Here is a 25089-nt window from a genome sequence, read left to right as displayed (position 1 = left end):
CCTTCCTCCAACAGCAAAGCAGTCACTCCTTGGGATGACTTGGCCTGGGTGAATTCTGAGGCTACTGCCCCCATTAGCAGTAAGAGGGAGAGTCTCAACCCTGGGCCTAACCCAAACTCTCATCAGACAGTAGTCCTGCCTCATACATGGCTTCACATTCTGTGGTTTCACTTACCCAGTCAACCATGGTCCAAAAATATTAAATGGAAAATTCCAGAAATAAATAGTTTATATATAAATAAACCATTTCTATTTTAAACAACTTTTATTATAGTTATATAGTTATAATAGTATGGTTATAATAGTTCTACTTTATTATTAGCTTTTCATTATTAGTCTCTTACTTTGTCTATTTTATAAATTAAGCTTCATCATCGATATGTATGTATAGGAAGCAAACATAGTACATATAGGGTTTGGTATTATCTGCACTTTCAGATTTCCACTGGGGTCTTGGAGCATGAGAATGGAGGTCTATAGAGGAGAAAGATGTGGCAGTGGGTTTAATTCATCTACTCAGAAACACCACCGTTCTGTTTTTACTCTGGCTGCTGCAATCTGCTTTGGTGGTTCTTCATTAGTCCAACCTATAAATAAATATTGGAGGACTCTCGGGATTAATTCTGGGCCTCCTTTGCAAGTTCTACCTTTTCTCTATTGATCATTCAGGCCCACTCGTACCTCTAATTCTACAAAAACAAGACTTCAGACTCTGTTGTTTAATGGCCTATTCGATGTCACCTCATGGATGGATGATAGACAACTCAAAGTTAATCTTACCCAAACAGAGCTTTGATTTCCCTGTGTAGAGGCCCTGGGAACACCTATTCTACTGTAACAACCCAACAGTTATTAACGTGTCATTCTGTTCCTCACTTATTTATTAGTAAGTGTCTGATATTTTGTGACATTTACTTTGTATAGTCCATTTCCTCCATTGGAACAGAAATGCATCTATAACTTGGTCCAGAACATACTAACAGATACTGAGCAAATATGTGCTGAATGTGAGAAGATATTTGTACTGGAATCTAAAAACACAATAGGGCTAGACTGTACCTCATTTAATCAGACAACTTCTGACTAGAATGTGGTTGGGAAGGTTGTGGATAGATTGAGAGGTAAAGTTTCATCTTCATTCTTCCTATCTATAAGCCTACATGGCAAATCAACCCTTCATTGTAGGGAAGTCACTTATATCCCTCTCATTGACCTCCTACTTAAACTTTTCTAATTCGTCAGCAGTTTGATCAACCTTATCTCCCATTGATTCCAAATCCATTCTTTTCTTTCCATTACCTCTGCTGCTATTCAAATCCAAGCTTCTATCCCTCTCCTGCAAATCAACTATGAGCCTTCTCAAGGTATCCTGCCTCTGTTCCCCTAAAATTCATTTTCCACAAAGCAACCAACTATTTTAAAATAAAAACCCATTATGTCCTTAGTCCTCCTAAGGTTTCCTATTACTTAGAATGAAATCAAGCTCCACATCCCACCTTTAAGGCCATACATGGTCTGGCCCCTACCTTCCTTTATGACTGACTGTGGTTTCATCCCTGTGCCTCTCACTAAGCCTAACCACACTGCCCTGCTTTATTTTTATCTTATATTAACATGGCAATGGTGATTTTTTTGCTGCTTAATTTCCCTTACTTTCTATTCTCTGTCTAGAAGATTCCTTCTCTCATTTTTGCAAGACTGATGACATTGTATCTTGTAAGTAAGACTCCAGCTGCCCTGACATCCTGTCATCAGCCACTGAGTCTTTCCTTATCATGTGACCCTGTGATATGTTCTTCACAATTTTTGCAGATAATGAAAATTTTATTATTTGCTGAAAAAAATTATTGTCTTCTTTATTCACTATCATTTTCCTCATATTTAAAACAATAGATGACATATAGTAGATCCTCATTACAATTTGTAAGATATGTAAGTGAAAGGAAACACTCTGAATCTCTCACAACATTGTTCTAAATGTCATTTCTTTGGAATGAGTCCTTTTTTTCCCTCCCCTTAATTTAAAAGGAAAATAGAGTAGGTAAAGTTTAAGATCCATAATAGTTACTCTTGTCTGTACTCTTCCATTTCTTACCAAACTATTATGAATGTCTCATAACAAAAACAATTTAGCATTGATGGATCTCTTATTGGATCCAGACAATGTGATGGATTGCCTAATAAATTTATCCATCAATCCTCTGAATTAGATCCTATTATAATCCATACTTTGTAATTGAAGTAGCTGAGCTTGGAATATTTCTATTTGTTTCTCAGTACCACAAAGGTAACTAGAATTTCATTTTATTATCTCAAGTGAACTTCAGAAATCAAGGAACCAGATATAATAATAAAGACTTTGGATGCCTAATTTTTTTAAACAAAACTTTTGTTAATCTGTGCTGGTAACAGAGATGGGGGTGGGGTGGGGGTCTGAGCACCAACTCCATAGCATGATAAACAAATAAAATTTTGGCACCAAACTATGAACTCAGTTCATTTTAACATCATTCCCAGAAGGAAGGATGGACCAAAGTCAGGCCATTCTCTGTGAATTTCTTCCTCTTCTGTTTGAACAGCTCTCTAAGTAATAGACTGTCAAGGCTATGCATTCAAGAAAATCAGAAAGGGCTTATTTTGCTTGATCAGTTAATCTTCAGACTTAGCCTCATCAATTTATTATATTATCCAAGAAATAAAATGATACACAAAGTTGAAAGTTATTTAATACTTCTAAGAAGTTCATAATTTGAAATAAGATAAAAAATATTTAAGAAAAATCTTAGAAAAATAAAATAACTCGCAGAACAAGAGACTTTCTATATGCAATTTCAAATGTCTAACAAACTAAACGACAAAGGATGGCTTAGATATCTAGATAATTGATTCAAATTTAATTTTTTACTTGGTTATTTGGTAGCATGAAGATATAATCAAGCTGAATTACTTCACAAAGTACTTTAATATTTTTTGCTTCTATTCAATGGATCTACTTAGATTTTTAGTTTTATATATTAATATTTTAGGGTATAAATATGGTTACATTTATGTATTTGGAAGATTAGCCCTGTCTTTAAAATTCATTAAATGCATCATAACATTAGGAGTGGAATTACCTGGCTCTACCATTGGAATCAGTATCAATTTAGTGATAGCTTAGTTTGTGTACAGATTGATGCAATGTGTAGATGCAATGGAGGGTAAGTGTTTTAAAAAACTCAGAAAATATTTCACAATTGAAATGTGTTGGTAATTTTTTTAACCACTCTATAAGTTAGCTCTTTTAATACCACTTCAACTCTAAATGTTAAGTAATTTTTCCCAGTTAGCCTGTGGAAGAACCAGGGGAACCCATACAGTCTAACCTGGGAACCTAACCACATCAGCAAACAGCTCTTCAAACCATTTTTTTTTTCACATGGTTTCTCTGTGAAAAAATATACTTGTATGTCTAGGGAAAATCACAGTAGCAGAGGCTGCAGGATCATTGCTCTGAAAGAGCCTGATACTAAACATTAGGACTTGAGACAGAGTGATTCCTGACACTATGATCTGAGGGAAACTGAGCTCCCAGAAATGAATGAATAGTTAAACAAAGAAGTAAGTAGGGCAGAAACTTATCCTTGAATCTGGGATATATATATATGTAAACAAACACACATATTTGTGCATGTATATGTAAATGTGTGTACATACACATATGTATTTATTTATTCCAGTTCTTTGCCTGAAATTTCCTTGTGTAGCAGCTGTCTTTGCTTCTTTTAAAAAAGTTTCCTTTACAACAATCTAGGTTGTCTTGCAAACAAGCAGCTTGCAAACCCAGGGTGTACTACTGCATGCTGCAAAGAGGTATCAAGACGGCAAATTATTACTCCTATCTACCTTGCACTCCTTGTGCTGCTTGGGATTTTATCTCCAATTTATCAGGATAGGTTTTGGGTGCTGAATGAGAGTTTTACATCGGTGTGTGTATGTGTATGTGTGTGTTGGGTAAGGGATGAACTGTATTCAACGGGGAAAGGTGCATGCATGCCAATTTGTAGGACTGTACTTGAAGTTATTTATACCTTAGGAGTGGGGTGAGGAGTGGGTAGTCAGGCCAGGAGCAGCATTTCCTGCCTTCCTACACACGGCAGATTGCCAAATTTTATTTTATTCCTTATTATCCAGTCTTTAGATTCCTAGGAAAGGATGACATTTCTGAGACCAGTAAGATGTTTTTCAGAATTAGAGTGATTAATGTTAAGACTCTTCTCTCCTGAGGGCAGGAACTTGGTACATTCACCATTGTACACCAACATCTAATGTGCTGTCTGGCATGACATGAGGATCTAATAAATATTTGTTGAGTGAATGTGTAAGTAACAAATGAATAAGATATTTTGTCTTTATGGGATTAGATCCTGCCAGAGAATCACTGCTCTCCTGGGCCATTAAAAAGCTTGCAACTCAAATTGTTCTATGGGATATTTTTAGATCCAGGGTTCTTTGATTTATTAGCAAACCCACTCCCTGTTATATTTTTAGGAGTCTGTAGAGACATAACTCAGTTTCTACTATCTATCGATCTCTATGATTTGCACACTGTTAGAATTGGGGATATTTTACTGAACAAGGCAATCAAACTCTTATTCTCAGAGTTCACATTCTTATAGGTTAAGCCACAAACCACATAAATGTCTAAAATGACTCGTGGTGACGCATGCTAAGAACGAACAGGAAAGGAGAAAGGAAATGTACATAGGGTGGGCCTGATCATCTCCCTGGAGAAAGCATGGTCCAGGGTCCAGAATCAATTTGGTGGAGATTTTAGGAGGCTCAGAGCTACTAAATTGCATTGAAAACTTTTCAAGTATTTCTATAGCACCCAAATTGTAAAGCTTATGGGAAATAGACACTTTTCAGAAGAGGATATACAATCAGTTAACAAATATATGAAAAAATGTTCATCATCTCTGGAAATTAGAGAAATGCAAATCAAAACTACTCTAAGATATCATCTTGCTCCAGTCAGAATGGCAGCTATTATGAAGACAAACAACAATAAGTGTTGGCGAGGATGTGGGAAAAAGGCACACTCATATATTGCTGGTGGGACTGCAAATTGGTGCAGCCAATTTGGAAAGCAGTATGGAGATTCCTTGGAAAACTGGGAATGGAGTCACCATTTGATCTAGCTATCCCCTCTCTTCGGTCTATACCCAAAGGACTTAAAAACAGCATACTATAGGGACATAGCCACATCAATGTTTATAGCAGCACAATTCAAAATAGCTAAACTGTGGAACCAACCTATATGCCTCTCAGTAGATGAATGGATTAAAAAAAGTGGCATATATACACAATGGAATATTACTCAGCAATAAAAGAGAATAAAATCATGGCATTTGCAGATAAATGGATGGCGTTGGAGAAAATAATGCTAAATGAAGTTAGCTAATCCCCAAAATCAAATGCTGAATATTTTCTCTGATATAAGGTGACTGACCCATAATGGGGTAGGGTGGGGGAGGATGGGAGGAATAGATAGGGCAGAGGGGTGGGAGGGAAAGGGAGGGAGCAGGGCGTTAGCAATGATGGTGGAATGTGATAAACATCATTATTCAAAGTACGTGTATGAAGACATGAATTGGTGTGAACATACTTTACATACAGACAGACATGAAAAATTGTGCTCCATACGTGTAATAAGAATTGTAATGCATTCCACTGTCATGTATTTAAAAAATAAAATCAATTAAATATGTGAACTTCTGGAGGAAAGGATGGATCAATTAACAATATGAAACTTGTTTTGGGCACTGCTACATGCTGGTAAGCACTCTATGTTCATTATCCCATTTTATCCCCAAAAGATTCCCAGGCAACAGGAATAGTCTTGGCCCAGATTTCCCCCTTTATGGCAAATGAGGTACAGAGAGACTCAGGAAGTTGCTGAAAGTCACTCACTTTGTAGGTGGAGAATCTAGAAGTGAATCCAAGCAGCCTGACTCTCAAACCAAATTATTCCCTTACAGAGTTAAATAAGCTATCTCTAGATACAGAATCCAAGTTAAGTTACTAAGATACACTGATTTTTTGAAATGTTTAATGATTTAGACTTTTTTTCTGGAGGGGATTTTTTTGAGGGGATATGTAATTTTTTTTAAAAAACAAGTCCACAGACCCTACCACAAAAGAATTTGGTTTTCCACACACCTCTATTCCTTGGATACATCAAATTTATTCCTCCTTTGTGCTCCTGGGGCCCTCTGCCTGGAATGTCCATCTCTGAACTCTTTATATGGCTGGGTCTTTTTCATCAGCCAAGCCTCAGCTCAAATGAACCTTTTCAGAGATGGCTTCATCTGTTAGTTACTCTTTCCCATTTATCCTATTTTCATTTTCTTCCCAGCGCCTGGTTCTTGATGTTTCCTCTTGTTGTGTGTTTCTCCCCACCAGTCTGTAAGTACTACAAGGTCAGGGGTCATGGCTGCTTCATCCATTGCAATTTCCCAAGGCTCACATCTGCCTGGTACATCACAGAGGCTTCAGAAAAATGCAAATGAATTAACAGTGTCCCTAGGGCCTGCTGACTCAGACCCTAGGGACCTCTACTTCAGAGCATCACACAACAGGCAGCATCTTTCCACCATTCTGTGCAGAATTAATGCATCAGATGAAAAAGGAGAGATCTGCAACTGAGGCCTGAGAAAAACTTGCCAGTATTCACACAACTGAGTTCTGACTGCTCTGGAGGGCTACCAAAGAGACCCACTAGGAAATCCATTTGCAGAGGGCCAATTTTTAGGTTTATTAAGATCTGTAGGTAGATATATGCAAGGTCATCATATCAATTTTATCAAAATCTCCATGTTTATGTCTTGTTCTCTTTTAGTTCCTGCCTTAATTTGGATCTAATACTTGCCCTGGTTTATCGTCTGTCTCCTCCTACCAGAATGCATGGGTCTTATAGAACAGGAGTCCAGTGCCTAGAAGCAGGCTAGACACATAATAGGTGCTCAGGAAATACATAACAAGCAGACCAACAAATAGGCCACCTCTGGATTCTGTCTGTAGACAAAGAGGTGGGAGGAGTAGAACAGAGCACATGTTTATTGAGTCCCTGCTAAGCTCTAGTCACTGTTCCAGATAATTTATATACCTCATCTCATTTGCTTACCCTGTTAAGTTACAAGCCTTGGGAGTCTAACTTTTAAGATGCTAAAATCTATGTAGAATGGAAGATAACTTTTTTTTTTAATGTTGTAAAATCAGGTCTTGCTGTACAAGTGGTTCTTTAATTGAAGGCTGGTATCACTGGGAGCTTCCGACATTAATCAATTCACTGAGTTCTGTGCTCTGACCTGACAGCGTTGTATCAAAAAAACAATTTTGTACGACTCCCAGAGCCTCTCTGAGAATCAATAGAGAAATTTAACTAAAGCTTTGGCCACTGCTTCACCTATAGTACCATTTCCATTTGTCATTTCGGCTTGAATTTATCTGAATAGGAGCCAAGACTATAATTTCCAAACATAAGACTAGAAATGATGCAAATAAAGTGGATTTGGAAGGGACTCTTCCCAGCAGGTGCAGAAGGATAAGCTTGAGTCAGTCAGTCAGGGAAAAATGAAATGGCATAGTGTCATGTTTGAGACTGGAATAGGAAAAATGGAAGAACCGGTTCAGATGATATCTGACTGCTCCAAATCCCTCTAAACAGACTGGCCCACTGCTCAGTGAGTTTAAGGGGCATAGTGTGAAGAAACAAGTAGTACCCACCCTGGTACTGAATCACCTTGTCAGGTACCCAATGTGAGGAAGGTAGCACTTCAGAGAATGTTCTTGAAGGCTTAATAAGAGACAATAGCTGATTCTGTATGTAAATAAGGCCAATTTCAAAGAAAGATGAGCTTCCCTTTAAAAACTGTAGAATAATAGTGCTATTACACATTCCCCACTCAGCTATTTAAAAGTAGCTGGAAGCTGGTTCCCTCCTGAGGATTTATCAAGATATATGGCCGCAATTGGAGGGGACAGAGGCTCTTTCCTCATGGTTCTTCCCGTCCACAGTGTTTCTCCTCAGGTCAGGACACCGTTTCCACTGAGGCATTTGCAGGATTGTTAGGAATAGTCAGAATGCTTTCTATGGGTACAGAGGCAGAAACACCACAGAGATGTCCACAACTCGGCTTTCATTACCAGCAGTTGAATGAGCTATGTGGTTTGGGGCAGTTCACCCAATCTCTCTGCAAGACGGTGGGTGGGACCTGACCAGGGCTTTGAGGTTCTGGCTTTTGGTTTGATGAGAATTTCTGGGATCAATGGGCTCCCCTCCTCTATTCACAGGATGGACAGCCATTCAGAAAACTGGTCTGTGCACAGGCGAGGGAGGAAATTCAGGCTGCCCTTGGTTTCTGAGTTTGCCTCGAAGGCTCTGTCTTTAGTAGGTCCACACTGTGCTCTCTGAGATGGAGAGACAGGGTGCATATAAATATCAAAACTTATCCTCCTTTTCCCAGCACCATCACTCCCTGACGCTAAGTCTAGATTTCCCACACCTTGGAGTAGATATGGTTGGTGGAGGGATACCATGAAAGTATTCTTTTTAGTGGTGTCATCTCCTTTTTCTTTTTTTTGTCATCTTAGGACAATCCTTCCTTCCTTCCTTCCTTCCTCCCTCCCTCCCTCCCTCCCTTCCTTCCTTCCTTCCTTCCATTCTGGGAGTTGAGCCCAGAGGTGCTCTACCCCAGAGCTATATCCCTAGCCAGTCCCTTTTTTATTTTGAGATAGAGTCTCACTAAGTTTCTTGCTAAATTGAGGCTAACCTGAAATTCATAACCCTTCTGCCTCAACCTCCAGAGTCACATAGACTTACACACCTGGATGGACAATGTGAAGTATTACACTTGTGGTTCCTTTCTTAAATGGTGCTTAAAAATGTTTCTTGAGCTCTGAATCTACTGATTCAGAATTTTAGAGAGGGTTGAGTGCTCACATCTGCATTTTAAACCAGGCACTGTTGCTGATTCTTATGTATGCTCGATGACACTAGGCTGAGGAAGGCACCCCAAAACGTCTAACTCCACTTGGGTGCTGCAGCTACTCCCCACGGTTATTGCTTCATTTGTTCAACACAGATGTTATCACTCACCTCCTAGGTACAGATACAATGAGAAAAGCACTAGGGGCCTGCTCTCATGGAACTTCGGTCTAGTGAGGGGAACCAACAATCCACAAGTGTAAATCTACACCGTATCAAGCATAAGATAATCTACAAAGTGAAAGAGGGAAAGTGATGGCGAGGAGTGCTCTTCTTTCACTCACAGAGGTAGGAAGGCCTATGTGAAAAATGATTTTTGTGTGAAGACTTAAAAGAGGTGAAGGAAAAAACCATGCAGCTGGGGGAAGAACATTCCATGCAGAGGGAAGGACCAAGGACGGAGACCCTGGAGAGGGAAGGGGTGGTGCATGCAGCCAGGCCAGTGCAGATGGAATCACCTGAGTGAGGAGGAAAGTGGGAGGAGACAGCAGGGCACAGACCACCTAGGGCTCATAGGCAAGGACAGACTTTAGATTCTCCTGAGTGAAATGGCAAGCCATTGGTAGGGCGCTGGCTGGGACAGCCAGAACTCATGGATTCTTTACTTGATTTCTAGGCTGCAGAACACTATGGAGCCTGGGTTGGTAGGACCTGATGGTATTATACCTGTGTTCTGATCCCAGTCTACAGTCCTTCATTTATGTTCTAACTCCCTGTTCCTGGCTGCTCTCTTAAGGGCAACCTAAAAATAGATATTTTGCTTGGGAATTGGGGCAGAGTAAGAAAGCTTTGCTAGTGAAGAGTCAAGTGGACTGAAATGTGTCCCTCTGCACATTTGCAGGTCAAAGCACTAACCCCTAGGATGGATGTTTGGAGACAGGGCCTTGTTGGAGGTAATTAAAGTGAGATGAGGTCATGGCAGGGTGGGCCTCTGATCCAATGGCACTTTTAAGAAAATACACCAAGAATGTGTGCTCAAAGAGGAAATGCCAGGCGAGGACACCACAGGGAGAAGGTGGCCAACTAGAGATGGAAAGGAGAGGCTTTGCCAGGAACCAACTGCACCTGAATCTCTGATATCTAGTCTCCAGAATGGTGGGCAAATGAATGTTGTTTATGTACCCAGACTCTGGCATTTTGCTATGACAACCCAAGCCACTTAATACAGTGGTGTAGGGCTGCTGTATTCATGCACACATTCACTTAGTCTCAACTGAGTGCCTACTATGTGTGAAGCACCATGCTGCTGCTTTACATATGTTTAAAAATTTTATTTTTTCAACAGCACAAGTGTAAGGTTTGTGGTCATCATCTTATAGATAAAGAAATAGAAATTTAGTTAGAGGTAGTCAGTTGGACAAGGGCGTTCCAATTCGAATTCATGTTACATTCAAGTGTAAGACTGTGATAGGAAAGCTCCCCCACATCAGGGTAAGGAGAACTACACCCTGAAGCCAGCCTCTCTGGGTACAAATCCCATTCCTGCTACTCATTAACTATGTGACTTTGAGCACATTGTCTTTCTGGGTTTCAGTGCCCACATCTGCAAAATGGGGGTTGTTGTAAGAACCTAAATGAGCTAATAAAGTGAACCTGTTGGAACAGGGTGTGGCATCTAAACACTCCTAAATATCATAGTGACTGAAGGTGAAGTCACAGAGGCAACTTAGAGGAGATTGAACTCTTTAGGTGATATAGAGTGTGAAGTTGTCATGTGTAAAATATTTCTTACTCAATAGTTCTAAGAAGTAGATTTTAGCTGAATTTTAAAGGCCTGGGAGTAGCAGTATGGTCAGGCTGGGGAAGGATTGAGTTCTTCATTGCTGTCTTGTCAAGAACATTGTGCAGGGGGTTTCAGGGATGCTGGGAAGGGCTGAACTAGAGGGTTTTAGAAGTCTTCTAAACAGAAATTCTACACTCCCTTCCAGTGGGATAGAATTGGAGGCTTGAAACCCTGTGTTGGCTTTGTTTGCCTTCTTGCTCAGTCTCTTGTCTCTCTCAAACTGAACCATTTTCCTGTTAGACAGGGCTGGAACTGATGAAATCCCAACAGCCAGTATCATACATTATTTTTTAGTAAATGATACCTGTTTAGCTCCTGCATGATTTTACACTTGGGGTTCTCACCCACATGCTTAGACATCCTGCCATCTGTGTTAAAGGACCGTGGAAAGAGGGTGTACTAGTTAAGGTAGAAATGGCTTTCTAACCTTTGCTTGTAAGACTGACTTTCTACTCTCCCCTAGGAGGGCCACCTTACTGCTTGTATATGAATATGCACAGCTGAGCACACATGCAATTCCATCTAGAGGCTTTGACGCAGCAGCTATATCTTGCTGAATAAACATAACACGAAAACATGCTGGGTGGTTCAGCCTTTCTTTTCCTTCTAAATATTATGCTTTGCAAGTGCACAGTCTGTAATGTTTACTGCCTCTTCCAAACAGAGCAGAATGTGCTCCTGCCATTGTTCATTGAGAATAAAATTGTCTCAGTCTGAATGTCGAGGCAATGGTCAGGTTTCCGTGTTCATAAGACTGCTATTCAGACACAGTGGCAGATAAACACTTTGGAATTTGGGGCACACATAGAACCATCTAGAAGTCGAGTCTAAGGAAACTCTAGTGACTCTTTTTAAAGACTACATATTCTCCTTTTTGCATACCTTACTCCTTCAGATGTTTCCATCTGCTCTTAGCCCTTCTAATCTATTCTTTTCATAGCAGTCAGAAAAATCTCTAATGCTGCAAATATGACCAGTGTTCTTTCAAATTTATATACCAACATAATTTTCAGTTGCTCTTTGGTTTAAGACCAAGCTCCGTAATTCAAGGCAAAGAGGCCACAGGGCTCCAGAGTCTCCTTCTCCTCTGCCCTCCTTCTTGGTCTCTGAGCTTCATCCACACTGGCTTTCCTTCAGAGTCTTGATTTACCTTGACCCTTTGCTGACTGAGCCTGCAAACATTCTCCTTGCCCTGAAAAATTCTCTCTCTTTTTTAGCTAGTGAAGCTCTATGTATCCTTGAGATCTCAGCCCAATGACTTTCTCAGGGAAGCTTGCCTGAGTTCCCTGTTCACCACGCACCGGTCCTAATGCCAGTCCTTATTACTGCACTCCTTGTCACAGCATACAACTCATTTATTAATTTATTTGCCTTCTGTAGTGGCAGAAACCATTGCCCAGCTGACATGTGATACGTCACAAAGCTATTCTTTATGTGTGCTTGTAATTTTTGAATAAATGAATAAGTGAATGAATAACTTGCAAACAGTTTCACTGGCCACTGATTATTTTCCCAAAATATTTCCAGAACCGTGACATTTTCCTGAATCAACAATAGGATCTGGAGCAGGCTTTTCCTGTCCATCCTTAAAGCCACATATTTATTTACCTCTGGTTTGCTCTTCCTACTAACTGCTTTTGCAGACACTTGTGAAGATAAAGGCTGTGACCATCTGAGCCCATCTTTTCCTCCAGCTCCATCTGCCTGTGAAGAAACAATGACTCAGAAAACTAATGGGCCCGACTCTCTAACGATGGCAATGACTTCACTGTTGGTGATTTTTCTATTAGATTTATAAAATTGAGTCCAAAGGAAGGAATTGCCTAGGGGCACAAGTACAAAAGGCAAAATATGGGTCCAGAAACACAAATCAAAACAACACTGACCAGTGTGTGTTACCGGCAAACACTAGTAAAAGTGACATAGGTTGAAAGAATCAAAGAATAGAAACAAAAGCTTCTTTTGATGGGGGCAGGGTGAAGTGGGAGGAACCCAGGATGTGCAACTGGACAGTACTAGTGTTGCCATTGGTAAGACTTGGACAAACGCACCATCAGAGTAAGTACAGATACTACCAATTAGTGGCCTCCCGGCACATTCCACTCAATGATCTTCAACTTTATGCATGAAAAGGAAACATTATTACTTCTTCTCCTTATTTTGGAGCTGGTGGACTGGAGATTGAATCTAGGGCTATATGCATGCTAGGCAAGTGCTCCACCATTGAGCTATATTCCCAGGCCTTTTAAATTTATTTTTTATTCATTTTTAAAAATTTGACACAGGGTGTCACCAGGTTGCCCAGGCTAGACTCAGACTTGTGACCCCTCTGCCTCAGCCTCATGAGTATCTGGGATTTCATAGCCCAGGTTTTACTTCCATTTTAAAGTTGAAAAATAGACACCCAGAGGATAAATAACTGTGAGTGATAGCTGGAATTCCAGTTTATCTGAGTCAAGGCTAAAGGCATTTCCAACTCAATATTTCATAGCAACAGTCCTCCCTCAGTATTTTTACCTGTAAATTGTGGGTCATATCAGGCAGGATTGTTGTGCTAATGAGCTCCAGGTGGTAACACACGGGGATTGCCTGGTCCCGGTGGGCTTTTATTAAACATTATTTTCTCTCTTCCCTGTTTCCTGCCAACATCAGCACCACCAGGGTGTTAGCTTTTCATTACTGGAACAAATGCTTGATATGATCAACTGATAAAGGCAACAGTGTTATTTTGCCTCACAATTTTGGAGGTTTTAGACCATAGTCCATTTGTGCTGTTGCTTTTGGTTCTGAGGCAGCACAGCTGATCATTGTGCAGTTGGCAAAATAGCTTACCTTGTGGCTGGGAAGAGAAATGTAGAAAGCTGGGTGCGGTGGTGCATACCTGTAATCCTAGTGGCTCAGGAGACTGAGGTAGGAGGATCCTGAGTTCAAAGCCAGCCTCAGCAAAAGTGAGGCACTAAGCAACTCAGTGAGATCCTCTCTCTAAATAAAATACAAAAAAGGGCTGGGGATGTGGCTCAGTGGTTGAGTGCCCCTGAGTCCAATCTCAAGTACTTGTCCACAAAATGCAGGAAGAGGAAGGGGCTGAGGATTCCGTTAGCCCCTTCAATACCCCCAGAGACCTAAAACCTGCCACTAAGCTCTACCTCATTTTCAAGTACAAAATATTTTCATTAGTCAATGCTCCTCGGGAAAGGACTGATTCCACATTTTTAAAAGATGCACAATTTCACTGTTAGGCCCCACCTTGTAAGGTTTCAACCACTTCTCAATAGTGTCATGGGCAGAGGACCAGGCCTTTAGCCTTTGGTGGAAATTCCAGATCTGAACTATAGCAATCAGTTTTAATGCATTCCTGTCAGATTCCTAGGCACAGCAGAATGAGTCAATTTCCTGGGGGACAGTGATGTCAGAAGAGAACAGAACCTAAGTGTCTCTATACTCTTGGCCTAGGAATCTTCCCTTTAACACACTGTGTCAAACCACACAGGCCAAGAGGTGATTTCTGGGGCCTCCACTAACATAAAGGGTATTCACAATAACATTTCATTTTTACTGAGCTCCTAATTTGCACTGAGTACCACACTATATACTTGGTGTGAATTATCACATTTACTGCAAAGCAACTGTTTGATCTGTGCGTACTTCTTTTTTATCACCCTTTTTATAGATGACAAATTTAAAGTCTAAGAAATTGAATGACTTTATATTAAGTAGATATTTTGATCAATATCTGAACATAAAATCTTGAACAGCTACCCTTGAAGCACACAAATGCTCCACAGTTTCATTGAATGCCTGAGTGGCTGATGATGGATGACCTTCTTCCCAGGACAGCCAGTTTTCTGCCAGACATCAGAAACCTTGACCAACAACAACCTCCTTTAGTTGCAGGTTTTTCCTCTGCCATTTCAGAGGGATCCAACTGTGCTATACTTTCGCCCTAGAGCTCTTCCCTCCAGCTTTTAGTACATTCCACGACTGGCTGTTTAGTTCCCGCCTCTGACTCACAGAAGATTCACCTAGAAAACTTAAGAGCTGGGATTCCTGGGGCCCCGTTCTGAGAAATCTGGTTCACACTGTCGCAGGGACAGCCGTATATATTTGCCCCAGTTGTTCCCCTTGTGCAGCCAGGTTAAAGCCAACTGGTAGTTGCCTGTGTGTGCCTCTTTCTCTCCTGCTGGACTGTGGCTTCTTAAAATAGAGTCTTTTTTTTTTTTTTCATCTTTTAATTTCCCATGTATTGAGAATAATGCCTGAAATGTTGTAGAAAATATGGTGGTTCAGACAAAATCCTGGACCGGTCTGGGTACAAATCCTGATAATACCCACCACATTTTTAGCTGAGTGGTTCTGGGGTAAGTTGTTGAACCATCTGGGTTTTGTTTCCCCATCTGTAAAATGGGGAAAAACTCATAGTACTTAGCATGACATTTTTGCAAGATTTGTGTGAGGTAGTGACTATAAAGTACCTAGCACAGGAACATTGCAAACCCCCAGACAAATGCTAGCTATGCAGGTAAGAAAAAAAAAATCAATCAATAAGGAGCTATGCATACCTCGATGTGACTGTCATATGGTAAGAGCAGTGGGGACACAAGGAAATAATGTGAGGTTCCCTTCACTGAATATATACAGGCAACAGGCTAGGCATCTAGACATTTCACAACAGTATTTTTTTTTTTTGGATGTCATAAGACCATTTTGATATATTATTGTTAGAGGAGGAAGTATGCCAATTGAATATCTGAAAGTTTTCCAGATGATTGTCAGTGTGGATATCACAACTCAGGTTTGTGTGGTCTCAATTTTTTCCGACTTTGTTCCAAAGATTTCATCTAAACATTCACTCATACAGCTATTCAACCCACAAGCATCCATTAAAAGCTTACTGTGTGCTAAAGACTGTGTCAGGTACTGGAGACACAGGAGTGACCCAAACATGGAAACCCCTGCTTTCACATAGCTTGCATTTGATAGTGGGAGAAGACAGGCAATAAATAGTTTCATCACACGCCTGCCAAGGTAAGTGCTATGAAGTAAAACTGTATAAAAGTAACTGGGGACAGAGAGATTGAGGGATGATTGATAGGTGGGCCAGGAAAAATTCTTTGATGAAGAAATCTTGAGTGATGGATGTGATAAGGCATGATTGGGTTCTGGGGAGCCTGGAGGGCTTATCTCAGAAATGGAAGATGGATAGGCAAGAAAGAAGAAAATTGAGGATGACTACAAGGTGTTTTGAACTGAGTAGAAGAGCAGAGTTCTTGCTTTTTCTTAAGCTGGGAATAATTCTATTTTTTAGGGAGGAAATCAACAGTTCTGTTTTGAGATCTCTATATCCAGGTGGATCTGTAGAATAAACAATGGGATATACAAGTCTGCCTTAGGTGAGAGACTGAATAGATGATATTTAAGACATAGAGTGGACCAGGTCACCTAGGAGTAAGCATAGGTTAGAGAGAAGACTCCTTGGGCTCCAGGGTAGTATTTATGGCTCAGAAAAATGGTAAGGGACCTACTGAAAAGCCTGAGAGGGAATCATAGAAAGGGTGAGCCTTGAAGCCAAGACAAAGACTCTTCCAGAAAGGAAGCAGTGCTCATGGGTGCCAGGACTGGTGAGAGCTGTGGTCAGAGGAGCCTGGCAAAGCATGACCAGCTCCGTCAATGTGGTGGCTATTGGAGATTCTGTCCAGAGCTGCTTTTCTGGAGTGATGGAAAGAGTGAGTCAAAGAGCCAGGGCAATGAGAGTGACAGCTCTTCTGAGGTATTTTTCTGGAAGGGGAGCATGGGATGGGGCGAGATACTGCAGGAAGACAGGATTTCATGAGGTGAGTGTTTACAGTGAGATGAAATACAGCATGTTTGTGGATCGCAAATAAATAGCCTAGGTAGAGAGGAAAATCTGGGTGCTGATAGAATGGGAAGAAGTGCAGGTATGACGTGCTTGAGATGAGGAGAGAACCATCTTATGGTGGAGCTCAGCCTTAGATGAGAGCCGGGATGCGTCATCCATGGTACGCAAAATTAAAAAGCATTTTAAATGCAAAGCAACATCCAACAAGGCAGGATTTTTCTCTCACTTGATCCTCACAATAACCCCGTGAGGTGGGTATTACTATTTCCATGTTATAGAGAAACGTGATTTAGGGGAAGACTTTAAATGTAGGTGTGTATTTGTGAAGATGAGAGAAATTGATGAGAAAATGAGTAGTTAGGGAAAGCTATGGGTGGAGGTGCATTTGATGTGGGAGATGAAGAGTGGGTTGGTTCTAAATATGTGGAAGGGACAAGAACAAGAAAAAATAAGAATTTCATAAATATGAAAAAGGCACAAAATACAGTATTGGATCCATTCTGAGCATGTACTCTGGAAATAGACCACATAGGTTCTATATCCAGCCCTTGTACCTAACAGGTGTATGACCTTAGACAAATTTCCTAACTTCTCGGTGCCTTGGGTTACTCATGTATAAAATGAGGATAATAACAGTATTCACTTCATATGATTGTGGTGGTGAGGAAGACAGCCACACATTTACTCCCAAACCACATTCATATATACACACAGTAGGATTTTCCCTTGCAAATAGTAAGCACCAAATGTTTGTTTTCTTATTTTTGTATTGTTATTATTATTATTATTATAACATAATAGTTAGAAAAATGTGGTGTACTTTCCCCTGTGTGTGTGTGTGTGTATGTGTATGCACACATGCAGATGTTCAGCAAGCCTCCTTTTGGGTGTAATGGAAAGATATTCTGCTCCAAGAGGTTTCCTCCTGGCCAAGGATCCTTACTGATAGGAGAGGGGTGAATCTGTTCATTCACTCTCCCATTCAGGACTGCATTTGAAAGGATTTCTGGAGCATCTACTCAGAGCTGAGCTCTTGTAAACCACTGAAGATGAATGGAACAGAATCCCTGTGTCTAAGTGGCTCCTGACCTCCTTGCAGACAGGCATAAACAGACTATTGCAATCTAACCTGAGGGCTGTCCTCACCAGTGCTTAGGAGGTGGGCAGTGGTGAAGGGAAAGGGCATGATGTTGGGGTCAGATGATTCAGATGTGGGTCTTGGCTCTGCTGCTTGACTCACTAGCAAGTTCCTTCTGAGTCATTTAAGACAGATGCTGTGGTGAGGAGTGAGCCAGAGGCTACTGGCTCTGCCCTGAGCCCACAGTTGGGGTCCACAGGATTTTTTTGTGGCAGCTGCTTCTGCTTCTGGGTGCCTCTTCCTGGCTGTGACTGTGATTTGTGTGACTCATAACAACCTCCTCTTTGGAACTGCTAAAGAAGTCTTCCTAGAAAGACTTGAGTGGAGTCTTCAAGAATGAGCAGGGGTTTGCAGATGAAAATGTGACGAGGACAATTCAGGGGTAAAAAAGAGCACATGGCGAGGGACATAGCCCTTGACCCTTTAGGAAAAGGCATCCCTCCTGACTGCTTATGTAACAAAGGGGCCCTCCAGTGTCCGCTACCAAATCAGGCCCACAAAAAGGCACCAGGCAAGGTTCCTTGTCTTCGCGGGTCCTACCCTTCCTGTGGGTTTTGCTATCCCTCTGTTCTGCCTCGAATGGTTTCTTTCTGGCTGTGGCTGGATTTTGTTCCTCCAATCCTGAAACAATCTTTCTGGATGAATCCTCTCCTGCCAAGGGGGCAGGAGTTATGTGCTTCTTTAATGAGGTCCACAGAGAAGCAAAGATCGCCCAACTGTCCGCTCGAAACCCCGATCCTGTATCAGCATTGTTCGGTTACCCTTGTTTCTGTGTGTATCCTCTTATTTCAAATTGAAGAAGAGCACTGTGATCAATAAGACCTGTCCCCTTAAATCTGGCTACAGAAAGCCCCCACCCCACAATGATTAAGATGACTTACACGGGAGTTAGTGTTTGGGATATGTTTTCCACGAATGATTTTAAAATTTATCTATATGGCCTTGGTACTTGTTGTCCTTTGATTCAGGCACACAAATGGCATTTATGGAGTACCTATTATGTACCTGATATTGTTCTAGTGCTGGGGGTACAATAGAGAGTAAAATTATGCTTGGGTTCTGCTTCTACAAAACTTTCAGCATATCAGGGAGACAGATATTAATAAAATAGTCTAATCAGTTTATTCATAATGACAAACTAGGGTTAAGTGCTCTGAGTGAAGAAACCAGTTCTTAAAGAGCTGTGATCGACTGAGGGTCAGGGCTTCTTAGCTGGAGCTGAGAGTTGAAGGCTAACTTAATGAGGTAGTAGGGTGGAGGGGAAAAGGAGCATCCTACAAGCCTGTGGCTGCAGGGAGATGTTGGGGAACCCATGATGGCCCTCACAGTGGGAGGTCAGGCAGGAGGAAGATGCCTGAGCCTAGGTGAGAAGTCAGGCAGGTGTCAGAACAGCCAGGCCTGGGTAGGGTGTGGGAAACCATGGAGAGATTTTCAATGTGTGTTTATGTTTGAGGGGGAGGGTGGGAAGATGATTGTATCTTTAAAAATCATTCTGGCTGCTATATGAAGAACCAAATCTCCATCTGATGGATTAAAAAAAACAGGCTTGGGAGCTGAGGGGGCAGGGAAAGGAACTATTTGTGAAACACATATTCTTAATTTCAATGTATGTGAATGTGTTATTGTATAAAATGTACTGAGACAATATCTTGGACATTGTATCAATGTAAGTGAAGGCTGATCCTCACCATCAATATTATTATTATTATTATTATTATTATTATTATTACTACTACTACTACTACTACCAGGGATTGAACTCGGGCAATCGAACACTGAACCACATTCCCAGTCTTTTTTGTATTATTTAGACACAGGGTCTCACTGAATTGCTTAGTGCCTCAATGTTGCTGAGGCTGGCTTTGAACTCACCATCCTCCTGTCTCAACCTCCTAAGCCACTAGGATTATAGGCATGTGCCACCACGTCCTGCTCATCATCATTATTATTAGCACTTTGTGTATGAAATTCTGAGTGTATTTCTTTGTAACTGCCCTAGGAGTGTTTTTCTCCCATATTTTACAAATGAGGAAGCCGAGGCTCAGAGAAGTTAATCAACTATCTAACATCACTTGCCAGTTGGCAAGTGGCATAGCTTAGGAGTCAAAGCTCATGATAACCTGAATCTTCAAAGTGTGATGGTGTGTCCACTAAGAAGCCCAGGAACTGTGAAGCTCTTAAAGTTGTTTTACAATTACTCTTAGGGAGACTGTTTGGATCATTTGAATTTATTTGACTTTCATAGGGATATTCATAAATTATTCATTCTTCATTTTTTCAGTTAAATAAAATGTGAAGAACACAGTTGTAACTTTTCTGAAATACAGTCATGTCCAGGGTCACATAATTGCTAACAATATAAAGAGAATCACACACACACACACACACACACACACACACACACACACAAGAAAAATAAACTCAGACTCATTTCCAACATCTTTTTTCTCCTCAGACAAACTTTCAGTATGGTAACTAGTTTTTGGTGACACAATAATGTGTTTCAGGAAGCCTCTCATTGTTTAAGATGGTATAAGTAAAAAAGAAAACTTGAATATTTTTTAAGAAAACAGATGGGGGCTGGGGCTGTAGCTTAGTGGTAGAGCACTTGCCTAGCATGCATGAAGCACTGGGTTGGATCCTCATCACCACATGTAAATAAACAAATAAAATAAAGGCATTCTGTCCATCTACAACTACAAAAAAATTCAAAAAAGAAAAGAAAACACATGAAATGTGAGGCTCAAAAATAGATAGTACCTATCGTGTGCTGAGCTTTATGAAGAACATTATTTATCACATTTAATTCTACAAATCCATAAGAGAAGGTCTTTACTTCCATATTATGGATGAAATTGGCCTAGAGGAATTCAGTGATGTGGTCCTGCTTCTCTGGTATCTACCTTGGGCCTTTACAGGGCCTCATCCTGACATGAGTTTGGCAGATGTTATTATTCTTACCCATTGTATTTATTATGATTACAACAAATTTCAATACATGCCCCCCCCACCATCTGCTGATAGTGGATGAAGTAGAAATTGTTTTGACACAAAGTGGGCTTTCCATGTTGATGGAGCTAATCAGTTAAATTGCATTTAAATGATACTTTATGAAAGTTCTTGTGGTGGTATTTTTGTTTGTATGATGTAGGATTATCTAGTTTGATTAATATACAAACAGCAACTGAACAGAACAGAAATGTTTGAATTCTCGGTCTAAGCTGAGGGAAGACGGGGAACCAATCAGAAATACAAAAGCCATCTATGCAGCTTCCTGTGTGTCCCTAGGCCTTTTGTATTTAGAAAGTTCTCCTGGAGATTTTGATCTATGCCAATGGTCCTCTCCTCTCTCACCCCAACGTATGTAGGGACTTGCTAGGTTTTCATCCATGAGGAAGAAAAAATATTCCCAGTGAGTTACTACACTTAGCAACCAATATATTTTTTAAAGGGAAATATGCAATTGTAAAAATAAATCTATGAGATATCAATGTCTATGAAAAATACCATCCTCAGTCTCAATTTGAGGGTTATCCGGAACATCTGTTCCCTTTTCCTTGGGAATGCTGATTGAAAAAAAAATCACCGTATGGTATAATGCACATACATTTTATGAACACAGTCCTCAACACCATGTTCCTGCTTTCAGGATAAAAAACATGGGTTTTCACCATGGGCTGGTCACCAGCTCTGTTCCAGAAGAGAGTGGCTGGATCTGAGGTGGAATCACAGCACCTCACCATCGTCCACCCTCTTCAGTCAAAGTACCACTTGTAGGACAGTCCCTAAGGCTGAAAAATGTCTAGCCAGTTGCTTTTCTTGAAATTGTTCTTTTTCAAGAATGTGTCAGTTGGAAAGAAACAGGCAATCACTTACAGAAGATGCACAACCAGCTACAGATTAAATAAGTGTTGAAACCTGCAGTGCTTAATGGAAGAACTGCCAGAGTGTTTACAAGGCACACACGTGTGCACACAGAAACATACACACATGTGTGCAAATAGCACACACAGGTTAGAAGGTGGAAGAGGAGGTCTCTGAAAAAACCCAGGACCAGGGAATGTGTACCAGGCTCAGCTCAACCTCTCTTTAAAGCATTGACTCAGGACCCCCCAAAACAACATTTCCAGTAAGTGCTGAAAGTGAACTGTGCTCTATAACCCAAGTACAGACTCCAAGTGAACCAATCCAACAATCAACTCTCCACAGACATGTACGAAGCTAATTCTATTTTGCTAATTGCTTTCTTGGGCATGCACCAAGTTATTAAACAGACAGTGACAAAACAGAGAGCTTGGATAAATGTATGTGGCAGCACTTACTGAATTTTTTTTTTCTTAGCACTAGTTCCAACGACTTGTTTGCAGGTTAAATGGAACAAGGGAAATTGGAAAAATATTTCTGCATTATTTTCTAACCAGCTGTCAGCTTGGAGATCACCTTTGCAACATTATCCCGCTTTTTCAGAAAAGACTTCCCTTCTTTATACAAGATAGGCTGATTTTAGGAGAAGATCTAAGTCTGAAAGAGACAAGCTTTTGCCAGGAACGACAGTCATCTAGTAGCTGCAGAAAGCAGCGTCAGCAGAACCTGTGGGAAGTCAGACACCAGCCCACTCTGTGCCACCCACCCAGACACTCTCCCTCTCTGGTCTGTACCTTCCGTGTGGCAGCTGGAAGAGAGGATGGTGTTCGGAGGTCTGAAGATGTAAGGCAGGTAACGAGAGAAGCATTTCATCTTCCAAATAAAAAATAAAATTCTAAATAAAAAACCAGTTTCCTGAATCCATAAGGATTCTCCCGGTCTTCAGAGCTGGCTACATCACCAATATGTTTATGTAGGTTCTCTCCCAGATCTGCAAAGCTGGGGAGCCCGAGGAATAACTGGAGATGGGTCCCATTTTGCCATCAGAGCCAGGAAGCACTGCCTTACATTTCTGCATGCAGCTCAAACTCAGAAGCCCCCAAGCAAGCCGGGATGTGGCCTCTTCATTGGCTGCAGCTCCTCCGAGCAGGATTTGCTGAGTAAGTCGGTCCTGCCTGTAAACACACGCTGAAATGCTCTGCCTGAAACCTCTACCTTTCCCCGTGTGGTCAGTTCCTCTTTTAGCAATAGAAATCCAGCAGGATATGGGAGTAGTGAGGATAAGTGACCATCTCTTATTTAGCTGAAAGATCAGATGAAACAAAGACAGCATAGTGTTTGCCCTGGAGGGAGATGGCTGTTAAAAGGAGCCACCCGTAATGGCATGGATCTCAGGAATATTAAAGTACAGTGCAATGAAATGGGTCTCTGTCCTTGCTTAATCTAGATTTAGTTCTATTTTTTTTTTTAATACTGAAGCTCAAACAATAGGACCATTTATCATTTAGGTGAAGCCAAAAGCTGGGTAGAGTAGTCGGTGACAGAGGACTAACACAGACAGAGTCTGTGCTCCACGATGCCAGCCCTAATGCTGAAGCAGTAACTTAGTTCCAAGTTGCTCTCTGTAAGAATATAAAGCCCCAACACGAGAGAAGAGACAACCCAAGGGAACTGACCCTTTATCAACCCACGGACCCGGATGGCAGACAAAACATGAAAAATGAAGTTGATCCAAGGATTGAAGAACTTTACCCCCCAACTCCCACTGAGATTAAGAGAGAAAGCAAGAAGGAGAGAGGGAGGGAGAGACAGAACGAGAGAGAGAGAGAGAGAGAGAGAGAGAGAGAGAGAGAGGAGAATGGATTATTAAAGAATATGATCAATCACCAACTACAAGTAATTTGGGGTCGGGGGTTGTTTGGTTTTATCCCATGAAAGAAAATGACTTTGGAAACCTGGTCCATGGAAGGCCAGCCAGCATGGGGCTTCAGTGGGGGATTTTAAGTTCCATCAAAGGCACTATTGTACATGACGAAGAGAAAGAGGCACTATTGTATATGACGAAGAGTTTGTTGCGCTGCATTCAGAGGCACAAGGGAATGATTTAGTTGGTCTGTAAAGAAAACTAATATTCCTGAGTGGGATTTAAAAAATAAAATTAAATTAAAAACACAAGTGTGGCTTGAAAATCTAATAGAATCATTTTTAAGTTATTATGGGCTCCCTCCTTTACAAAAATATCTAACTTAGCATTGGAGAAATGTGCTGATGTGCCCAAGATAGACAAAGTAATCACAGTACGAGGCCAGGCATGATAATGCAAATTGACTCTTCCACCACTGTGCCACCCTGTGTTGGCAGAGCCAGGCCATTTAGTCCTATGAGGAGCAAAACCCTCCTTAAACCCACAGGCCCAACAAGGTAGGGCCCTCCCAAGTAAGGTGCTGCTTACACAATGCCTCAGTGGCATTGGGGTCTGTTATGTCAGGGATCTCCAACTCAGGGAAGGAGAGTGTGTCCGAGGAGTCTTTCCCAGGAACGCTTCACATTTAAACTCTCATCAGCTATGAGGTAGAGCAGAAAGTATGTGAGCTTTTGGGGTCATTCTAACACAAGCCTGAACCCCAAGGTATTGGCTTACTGGTTGGATAGATGTGAACCAAACTTTAATACCTGTGAGCCTCAGTTTTTCCAATTGTAAGATGGGGATAATATTAAGGTCGGCCTCATGTCTTATTGAAAGAAATGAGAATAAATATACGACACCTATCAGGATGTAGGTATTGGATAAGCTACCAAGTTGCTACAGGTTGTTGTTGGCCTTCTCTGAGCTTCTCTAAGAGCAGATGAAGGTGGGGTGTGGTTAAAGTGGGGTGCACTGCAGTTAGATAGTCAGGGCTGAATCCTACCTTTAACACTGATTTACTGTGCGTGCGGTTTTGGGCAACTTTCTTAACATCTATAAGCCTTCTTACAGGCTAATAAGGATAATAATAGAACCTTACATAATATTGTAAGGGTAAAATATAAACTTAGCACAGTTCCTAACATATAGTAAGTGCTTTATAAGCTTAATTACTACTTTCTATAACAGTGATATCACAGTATACTACTATAATTACTTACCTGTCATAGCTAAACAGTGAAATTATAACTTTCTTGAGAGTGATATCCATGTCTAATTCACCTTTGTATAACTAGTGTCTACCCCAGTACCTGGTCCAAAAGTAGATATTCAGTAAACACTGAATGGATAAATCAATATTTATAGGTGAAAGAATTTGGAAGATATTTATCCTTTTTTTTTTTTTTTTGGTAGAGGTCTTCATAGCTCAAATGAAGTAAACTTGAACTTATCATGAAGTGGGATAGATCATTCAAACAAAGGCATGAAATTCATGAGTAGACAAACTTTAACT

At 40.9% G+C, this 25089-nt stretch overlaps 1 protein-coding gene across 2 annotated transcripts in view; it reads right to left on the bottom strand.

Annotated features, from left to right (window-relative positions):
- Positions 1 to 25089, bottom strand: part of PPP2R2B (protein phosphatase 2 regulatory subunit Bbeta) — a 436743-nt gene that overhangs the window by 389367 nt on the left and 22287 nt on the right. Inside the window, exon 1 of one of the 2 annotated variants that reach the window (XM_081288958.1) lies at positions 22465 to 22553. The exons of the other annotated variant lie outside the window; for it this stretch is intronic. Coding sequence (XP_081145084.1) covers positions 22465 to 22538 — 74 coding nt within the window. The 5' untranslated portion in view covers positions 22539 to 22553. Of the gene's footprint in view, positions 1 to 22464; positions 22554 to 25089 lie in introns of those variants that run through there. 2 annotated transcript variants of the gene reach the window in all.

This window comes from Spermophilus citellus (assembly GCF_964194105.1).
Source record: "Spermophilus citellus genome assembly, chromosome: 1".
Lineage (NCBI taxonomy): Eukaryota > Metazoa > Chordata > Mammalia > Rodentia > Sciuridae > Spermophilus > Spermophilus citellus.
Note: the sequence above shows the minus strand (reverse complement) of the source record. Positions and strands in the feature narration are given on the sequence as shown.